This window comes from Leopardus geoffroyi, chromosome B1, assembly GCF_018350155.1.
Source record: "Leopardus geoffroyi isolate Oge1 chromosome B1, O.geoffroyi_Oge1_pat1.0, whole genome shotgun sequence".
NCBI classification, from domain to species: Eukaryota; Metazoa; Chordata; class Mammalia; order Carnivora; family Felidae; genus Leopardus; species Leopardus geoffroyi.
Window position 1 is genome coordinate 72,854,216 of NC_059327.1, and position 10,137 is coordinate 72,864,352.

General features: G+C 39.4%; 1 protein-coding gene across 1 annotated transcript; it reads left to right on the top strand.

Annotated features, from left to right (window-relative positions):
* The first annotated feature begins 1,631 nt into the window (after window positions 1-1,631).
* FGA (fibrinogen alpha chain) lies at window positions 1,632-9,766 on the top strand. Its single transcript, XM_045465099.1, has 6 exons — window positions 1,632-1,765; window positions 4,050-4,175; window positions 4,639-4,822; window positions 5,922-6,067; window positions 6,659-8,078; window positions 8,858-9,766. Exons 1-6 carry the CDS (start codon window positions 1,712-1,714, stop codon window positions 9,577-9,579), a joined length of 2,652 nt encoding a protein of 883 aa, XP_045321055.1. The 5' UTR covers window positions 1,632-1,711; the 3' UTR covers window positions 9,580-9,766.
* Window positions 9,767-10,137: the final 371 nt, after the last annotated feature.

The following is a 10,137-nucleotide window of genomic DNA, read 5'->3' on the forward strand; positions in this document are numbered from 1 at the left end:
TAAGTCACCTGAAGCCCACCAGGGTGTTCTCTTCCATAGACTATGCGCACCTCCCAAGTGGAACACTTTCAATAAGCACACAAAATCATCTAAAGAGGTCAAGCCTCCAGCTTCTATCCATGCCTGGCATTTTGCCAGTTCAGTCATTGCCTACGAGTACAACATTCCATAGAATCACTGCCTTCCAAAATCTGGATGGGACTCTAGGGTCCCCTCTAAGTATTGCACTATGGAAGAACAAGAGATTGCTTTTTTTTTTTTTTTTAATGTTCTCATGAGTAGATTTCTTTTTTTTTTTAAGTTTATAAAAAATAAATTAATTAATTAAAAAAAAACAAAAAAAAAAAAAGAGGAACACTGCTAAGGTCTTCATTGTATTTATTATTTTTTTCATTCAACTCTATGTTAAGATCTACCCACAATCTGAGTAGTTTATAATTTCCCTTAATTTTCTTTTGAACCCAAGGGGCTCAATCCCATGAACTGTGAGATCATGACCTGAGCTGAAACCAAGAGTCGGATATTCAACTGACTGAGCCACCCAGGCACCCCAAGAAATTGCTTTCAATTGGAGAGATGAAATCAGGTACACTGTAAAGTGTTTTCTAGCACAGTGCCTGGCACTTAGCAAACGCTCAATAAATATTAACTATTACTATTATCAGAATTGACTTCACATAGGAAGCACAATTTGAGGCAAGGTAGGCTTATCAGACAAATGACAGGATGCTCAGTTAAATATGTATTTCTGATAAACAACAAACTTTTTTTTTTGTATAAACACATCCTAAATATTGCACAGGACACACTTACCTTAAAACGCATTTGTTGTTTATCTGAAATTCAAATTTAACTGGGTATCCTGTTTTTTTTTGCTTGCTAAAACTGGCCACGGAAAACTTTCACATGAAGAAGAAGAGCAGGGAAAGTAAACTGGCAGGTCCAAAGGAATAGACACAGAAAGGAAATGATATTTTTCATGCACTTTATGTTCTTCAATAATTGTTAACATTTACCCAGTACTTACTGTGTGGCAATCACTGCTCTGAGGGCTTTACAAGGATTAACTCATTTATTCTTCATAAAAACATGTAATTTGTCCAAAAGCACAGAGCTGGGAAATGGTGTAACTGAGATTATGGACCTAAGATGTTTGGTTTCAGGGGCTACTGTCTTAACCATTTTCGATGGAGGAAACTAATCTGTTCAAGGTAACTTACAGAAGGACTTCAGGGACAGCCTGTCACCAAAGTAATTTTTTAAAAGTCAGATCATCCAACCATATTTCCTACATAAAGCGAAATAATCATTTGCCAACTCTGTTCACAACAGGCTACTGCTAGTCTGCCTCAGCCACTCTCCGTACTTTTTCAAGTCTCAAGTATAGAGGTACGGCTTCCTATGTTTCCTTTTGCATTTCTGAAGTCATCCTGTTCCTGGAATGTGAGATCATCCTGGAATTGCTTCTACCTTGGCAACAACTTATCAAAAGCAAACAAGCTTGGGAGAATTGAGCAACAACTTCTAGGACACCAACCTTAGAGAAGGAGCAAGGGATGTAGGAGTGCATATCGACTGTCTAAACAGGACGAAGATAATGATTAATCAGGCCTCCTTGCTGATTTAAATACGATGGGAACTAGGAGTGGAAGCTATCCTCCTTTCTTTCAGCGGGAGTGCTCCTCAAGACTCAGCCCCACCCTTAGAAAAGATGTTTTCCCTGAAGATCTTTTGCCTGGCCCTGAGTGTGGTGGGCACAGTCTGGGTATGGTCACCTTTATTTTCTCTTCTTGTTTTCTCTCTGGTGTTTATTCCACAAAGAACTTGCAGGTGTAAGTCAGCCTTATGTATGTCCTCACACACTGTGTGTCCTAGCACGCTTATGTATGCTAACACACTGTTAGCTTTATCAGTTTTAGGCCATGGAGGCAAGTTCCTAGATGAGCCGGAGACCTCAAGAGTAAGAGGGAGGCTTAGCTGGACCAAAGTACAGAAATTCATAGGGGAAACTCTAGCATCTGTAAAACACAGTCTTACAACATTGTTTGTTTGAAGGGAAGAAATCTTTGCCATCTTTGTTCCAATAAAGACTTAGGATAGTTAATGCTAGTTAACAGAACAAAACATTCCTCTGATAAGAGTTTTTAAAACCTAATTGTTAATTTATTGCTATTTGTCCATAATAAGCAGAACAGTGGTTTAATATAGTTTTTCTGAAAGGTGGTTTTTATGTTTCTTGAGAAAAAAAGAAAAGCAAATTAGTTGTCTTTGAAAACATATGACATAGCAAAATCAGAAGAGAGTAACTGAGAAGGCAAGATGCTTTTTGGGAAGCAATCTTTTAAAATAGTTATTAAATATTGCAATAATTTCTAAAGTTTGACTCCAGAGATCTATAGAACAGAAGACTTCAATTTATAAGCTTTTGAAACACTTTGGTCTCATAAAAACGTGACAAATGTGTTTAAGACACTTTGTTACTTTCAGGCTATGAATTATTCCAATTTATTTCTTTCTCTTCACCACTCATATCCTGTTACCAGAGTAGAAAAAACTAAAGAGGGATTCTAACTTAATTCTCTTCCTTATAGTAAACTAATAAGTAAAAAATTTTATGGAAAATAAGACTAACCTCATTTGCGAACATGGTTATTTCGGATAATGCATACGTTTTTGGTTATTTTTACCTATTGGCATAAATACTTAATTTTTGCCTGTTTTTATTGTTGTACCATTTTATTTTGAAGTATGTTTGAATTTATAATTTTATTTCTTAAACAAAGAGATTATACTTGTTCCTTAATATAAACTGTCCTTGATTGCTTGAATTATTATCATTATTATTAGAGTATTTTTTAAATGAGACAGCAAATATTAACTAATTATAAGAATAAACTATCTCTGGGCCACCTGGTTGGCTCAGTAGGCAGAGCATGTGTCTCTTGATATCAGGGTTGGGTGTAGAGATTAATTTAAAAAAAAAAAAAAAGAATAAACTATCTGAGATTAAAATAGTTATAGCAAAATCCTTGTAAGTTGGTGATACAAAATAAACATAGTTGAAACTTAAAACCCATGTCAACTGATACAAAGTCCTGTTGGAAGAATATTTTTTTTTTAAATGTTTACTTATTATTGACAGACAGAGAGACACAGAGCATGAGCAGGAGAGGGGCAGAGACAGGGGGAGACACAGAATCCGAAACAGGCTCCAGGCTCTGAGCTGTCAGCACAGAGCCCGACGCGGGGCTCGAACTCACAAACTGCAAGATCATGACCTGAGCCCAAGTCGGTCAGTTAACCAACTGAACTACCCAGGCGCCCCTGGAAGAATATTTTTATGTCCTATTTTATCTCATAGGTCACAATAGAAAATTTTTAGAAATCTATATTTCTAATTAGAAGGTATTCAAAAAGTCAGCTATGGACCATTATTTTTGTTTTCAGTCTACTCTTTTTCTTTACAAATAAAAAGGAAATTTTATTACATGAGTGGATAACCTAAAAAACATTTCCAAGTCTGAATTGGCCGTCTTTGCATCTTTGGTATGTACTTGCTCAAATAATAGACCCATAGGGTCAAAGTAGAAACTTGAAGGAGACACTAAGCTAAGATAGTTTGTTTTTTTCCTACTGAAACAGAAATTACAGGATAAAGAACTCTGAATTTTTCAATTACCTTTCTATCTGTAGACATTACTCATAATGAAAATGTAAATTTTAACTAATTTTGTAGATTCAAATAATTTTCCTTACATAATAAATCCTTTAAAACTCCTACCATTTATTAAATGCTTGTTTTGTCTCAAACACAGTTAAAAAATGTCTTCACCTTATCTCCTTTAATTCCTGCAACTCCATGAAATGGGTATTAGGGTTTTCGGTCAAAATCGAAGAAAGCTTGATTTCTGAAGCTTGCAGATGCCCCAAACTGGTGTTCTTAATCTCTGTAAGAACCTTCCCCCTAATTGGGATTTACAGGCATGTTGGTGTCTTCTCCTATCTGCCTAATGTTGTTCTCTTTTGTGTGTATGAATGAATCCTTAAAGACTGGAAATGTCCAGGAAGGTGAATTTATAGCTGAAGGAGGAGGTGTGCGTGGCCCAAGAATTGTGGAAGGACATCACTCTGTGTGCAAAGAGACAGACTGGCCCTTCTGCTCTGATGAAGACTGGGTGAGCAGTTGGCATAGGGAGTGGGAGAATATTTCCCTGTGGTGCTAGAATTGTGCACAGGCTGGCCCAGTAGGTCCCAGAAAACTTTTCCAGTGGGAAATAATCTAATAGCTCATTACATGCCAAATTAAAGAAGACAAATGGAAAGCAACTTCACTCTGAAAGCACTATTTAAATTACCTCTCAAACTCTGGGTCATTAGTGGGATTAACAGATTGGATTTTAGTTGCATGTTCAGGCCTCAAGATTTTCTGGTGGCTATTTTATGGTTAAGTGAACCCTCATTCCAGTATTTCTCTACAACCTATGACTAGTCCTCTTAAACTACTTTTAAGTCAATAGATGATCTAAAGATATTGGGGTGGGGGGCGGGGGGAGCAATGGGGGCTGCATGGAAACCTTCAAAATTATACTGGATCCAAGATACAGACCCTTAATGTAATTTTTTTCTCTTCACTTCCAGAACTACAAATGCCCTTCTGGCTGCAGGATGAAAGGGTTAATCGATGAAGTCAATCAAGATTTTACGAACAGAATTAATAAGCTCAAAAATTCACTATTTGATTATCAGAAGAACAATAAGGACTCTAGTTTACTGACAGGGAATGTAATGGAACTTGTGAGAGGGGATTTTGCCACCGGTAACAGTAAGCATTACAGATTTGGTGCTTTCACTTTATAGCACACAACAAAACAACAATAGCCCTAAATAAATATTCTGTCTCCTTATAGCAACTTCAATTTTATCCCAAAGTACTTAAGATAGAAATACGTGTCTTTATGATATTCCTAAATTTTAAGGAGGGGCTTCTTTTTGTTATTTTTATAACATAAAAAAGGTTAGCTTAGAATTGTTTAAAGTCACAAAGTCAGAATTTGGTAGTGAAGAGTAGACTTTAAGTGTGCTCTTTTTTAAGAGTATATACTGAAAATAAGATGAGCACAACCTTTTGAGTAGATATTTTTGTTTCTATCTTACAGAGGAGGAAACAGATCATGAGACTCAACCAAAGACACAAAGCTATCATGTGATGGAGTTAGGAGTTCAATCCACAGACTCCACCAAGCTCTTTATGTTTTGTTTGGTTTGGTTTGGTTAATTCAAAATATAGAGCCATGTTCTTTCTCATAGGACTATGACTAAGCCTTAGGACTAGGAAACACTCGATTTCCTCTGGGCATGGGAAGCAAGTTTACTGAGGCTCCAGTTACTGAAGCCTTGCTGTAATTCTCTATATCTTTAGAAGACACTTAACTAATTTAATGCCAATGGTGCAACCACAATAATGGCAAGTGAATGATCATGTTGACCTAAAAAAAATAATAATAAATAAGTAAATAAAAAAGCTTAGGAACAATTTCAAATGGATAGGTTGGAAGAAAAACTTCTCAGTAAGAAAATCCATGAATATGTTTAAGTCTCTTGGCTAAGGATATGACGAAATAATTGAAATGTGATCAAACTATTTAATCTCCTAATGACATCTTTAAAATTCCAAATTTTTTCTTCTGCATCTATTTGAATAACTAACTGCTAGTAGGGCATCTTAACTGACAGCCATGGATGACTAAAGGACATAACATTGTCCAAAAATGCCTAACAGATTTGGAACTCGCAAATAAAATGTCCAGGGAACAAATTATTGTTAAAAGGGGAGGATATTTATAAGCAAGTTTCCTTCTTTACTGGCTATTATAAGCAAAGCACTTGGCAGATTCTTCAACATCCATATTTTCTTTTTTCAGACAATGATAATACATTTAGCCAAGTGTCAGAAGATCTGAGAAGCAGAATTGAGATCCTGAAGCGCAAAGTCTTGGAACAAGTACAGCATATCCAACTTCTGCAGAAAAATGTCAGGGATCAACTGATAGATATGAAACGACTGGAGGTGAGTAACTTTGTGGCTCTGCCACCAGAATTTCCTTGTTTTTGAACAGCAGGAAGCAAATTCATTGAATGTCTACTGTATGTAGAGCAAGGTGTTATATCCATTATCCGACTATGAAGTAGGTATTATTTCCCCACTCTACAGATGAAAAAAAAAAAAAAAGCTCAGTGATATTAAGTACATTTTCCAAGGATACATTGACAGTAAATTTCAAAAGCAAATATTAAATCCCTGCCTGTCTTGTTGCAAAGCTCTGACACCACTGTGCCTCTGAATCTTCAATCTGAGTCTCACTGAGGCTCAATTCATTAGTGTTTCCTTTCAGAGGGAATAGTACCTTATTCTTTATCTATTTTAAGACTAAGATGAATCCAAATAGCTCCTGTTGCTTATCCAGGCAAACCTTACAATACCCACATCTCTTCCACTGAGGGTATGACATAAATGAAAAACAGAATTGATTGGTAGGTCTCCAAGTAAAGAAATGAAACCAGTTTTCAAAAAATAAATTAAATGCGAAGAATTCAATAGACATAATTTTCCTTATTTATATCTGCCTGTTTTTTTTTATCTTTCTTCCCCTCTCTCTAGGTGGACATTGATATTAAGATCCGATCTTGCCAAGGGTCGTGCAGTAGGGCTTTAGAACGTAGGACAGATCTAAAGTACTACGAAGATCAGCAGAAGCAACTTGAACAAGTCATTGCCAAAGACTTACTTCCCTCTAGAGATACGCAATATTTACCACAGCTGAAAATGCGCACAGCTCCAGATATGATTCCTGGGGAGTACAAGCACCAGCTTCAGAAGGCCCCTGCAGAATGGAAGGCACTCATGGAAACGCAGCAGATGAAAATAACGTTAGAGAGGTCTGGTACAGATGGGAATGCCCCAGGAGACTCTGTATCGCATGGAACGGGATCAGTGCCTGAAAGCCCTAGGAATCCTGGGAGCTCCACACCTGGAAGTTCTGGCACTTGGAACCCTGGGAGCTCCGGACCTGGAAGCTCGGGTGCTTGGAACCCTGGGAGCTCTGGACCTGGAAGCTCGGGCGCTTGGAACCCTGGGAGCTCTGGACCTGGAAGCTCTGGACCTGGAAGCTCGGGCGCTTGGAACCCTGGGAGCTCTGGACCTGGAAGCTCCGTACCTGGAAGCTCAGGCGCTTGGAACCCCGGGAGCTCCGGACCTGGCAGTGGCAGCACCTGGAACGCCGGCAGCTCTGGAGTTAGCAGTGCGGGTACTTGGAACACGGAGAGTGCCAGCTCTTGGAGCACTGGAACTGGCAGTGGCGGCTCTTGGAGCTCTGGAACTCCTCAGCCTGGAAGTTTTAGGCCAGATAGCTTAGGGCATGGGGACACCAGGCCTACCAAGCAAGAGTGGGGCACGTTTGAAGAGGTGTCAGGAAGTGTATCTCCAGGGACAAAGAAAGAGTACCACACGGGCAAACTGGTCACTTTTAAAGGAGATAAAGAGCTTCCTTTTGGTAATGAGAAGGTCGCCTCTGGTAGCACGACCACCACTCATCGTGCATGCTCTAAAACTGTCACTAAGACAGTTATAGGTCCTGATGGTCGCAAAGAAGTGATCAAAGAAGTGGTAAACTCCGAAGATGGTTCTGATTGTGACTTCTCCCATGCTTTTTCTGGTAGCCTAGGGGATCTCCATTCTAGACACCCTGACTTGGCAAGTTTCTTTGAATCTGCCTCAACTGGAAGCAAATTTTCGAGTCTACTCACACCTACGTTAAGAGAGTTTGAAAGTAAGACCCAGTCTATGGGCTCGGAATCTGACATATTCACACACTTAGGGGAACACGAGCTCCCTTCCAGTGGTAAAACTTCAACTCACAGCAAACAGTTGGTAACCACTAGTAAGACTTACAACAGAGGAGACTCCACATTTGAAAGCAAGAGCTTTAAAGTGGCAGGTGAGGCCGGAAGTGAAGCGGAACACGAAGTCAGAGGAGCATATACCACCAAAAGAGGCCATGCTAGAGCTCGCCCTGCCAGAGGTATCCACACTTCTCCTTTGGGGAAGCCTTCCCTGACCCCCTAGACTAAATTCGCTATTCCCGCAGTGCCTCCCATAGCACCTTGAACTTCTTCCCTAGCCCTCTATTACACCTTATAGAAATGACACCTTTTGTTTTTTTGTTTTTATTTTTATTTTTTGGCACTAGACTGTAAGTTCCAGGAGGGTGGGGACTTTATCTATCTTATTCATCTCTGTATTCCCAAATGCCTAACAGTGCTGAGAGTCATCACTCAATAAATAACATGTTAAATGAATGAATGAATCCCTCTGAAACTCGATTTTAAATTTCTTTAGCCGAATTCTTTCACCATTCAAAATGTGTGCTGTTGGAATTGTCACCCAATTTATTAATCATATTTTAAGTGTGTGTCTCAGTTGACATTAAGGTCAGGTTAAAAACAAGTTATATTAGCACTAAATGATGCTTAGATATCGTTGCTGGTTACTTGCTATTATCAGTACAGGCAAGTAAAATTTCAAATCCATTGAGGAACATCTCCCTTGCAATTTGTAGGTATAAATGTCGCTTACTTGCTTAATCTCCATCTCAGTGTAGGTGCATCCTTTCCCCCTGGAGGGAATGTAGGAGGGAGGGAGGGAGGGAAGGAAGGAAGGAAGGAAGGAAGGAAGGAAGGAAGGAAGGAAGGAAGGAAGGAAAAGGAAGCCAGTATCTGCCTTCATTTAATCTGGGCCATGCCTATCTTTGTAAAGTTAAATGAGAGTAACTTCTTCCAACCAGCTTAATTTTTTTTTTAGACTGTGATGATGTCCTCCAAACACATCCTGCAGGTGCCCAAAGTGGTATTTTCAATATCAAGCTACCCGGATCCAGTAAGATTTTTTCTGTTTATTGTGATCAAGAGACCAGTTTGGGAGGATGGCTTTTGATCCAGCAAAGAATGGATGGATCACTGAATTTTAACCGGACCTGGCAAGACTACAAGAGAGGTTTCGGCAGTCTGGATGACAAGGGGGAAGGAGAATTCTGGCTAGGCAATGAATACCTCCACTTACTGACCCTAAGGGGCTCTGTCCTTCGGGTTGAATTAGAGGACTGGGCTGGGAATCTGGCTTATGCAGAATATCACTTGAGGGTAGGCTCTGAGGCAGAAGGCTATCCCCTGCAGGTCTCCTCCTATGAGGGCACAGCAGGCGATGCTCTGATTGAGGGTTCCGTAGAGGAAGGAACAGAGTATACTTCTCATGCTGGCATGCAGTTCAGCACCTATGACAGGGATGCAGACCTGTGGGAAGAGAACTGCGCAGAAGTCTACGGAGGAGGTTGGTGGTACAACAGTTGCCAAGCAGCCAATCTCAATGGCATCTACTACCCTGGGGGCTCCTATGACCCAAGGAACAACAGTCCTTATGAGATTGAGAATGGAGTGGTCTGGGTTCCCTTCAGAGGTGCAGATTATTCCCTCAGGGCTGTTCGCATGAAAATCAGGCCCCTGGTGACCCACTCGGAGCAGAAGTGAGAGTAATCTGTTTTCTTTGTTTAGTGAAGTGGAGAAAGAGTAAGGAAGATAAAGGAGTCAAGATTCTTTACAATCTATTAAAAAATTCACAGGTGCTATTTTATTACTCTTTGTACTGTATCCAAATGTAACTGAGACATTTTACTACTTAAAAAAATAAAGTTATATGAGTTTTTTTATCCTTAAAGTAGCTCTGTGGGTTTTAACATTTCTGTCAGGATACACCAAGGAACATTCAATACATCATGAAGAAGGGGTCAGATGGATGCTCCTCTCTGCAACGCTTAAGGGTGTTGTTTTGAGAACTCCTCTCCCACACCATTCAAGGGCCATTGTAAAGTAACAAAGTTATTTCATCCATTTGGTATGAATAGGTTGAAACCGATACTTTAAGTTACAAATCACTGAATTAAACAATGGCTGCACTTTGTAGAGGAACTTACAAATTATGAAGTATGTTCATCATCTCTGTTAGCAAGCAAATCCAGGAAGAGAGGAGAAGCATTTTTTCCTAACAGAAATAGAAATCTGTTTTTTTAGCCTTTCAATGAAGACCAT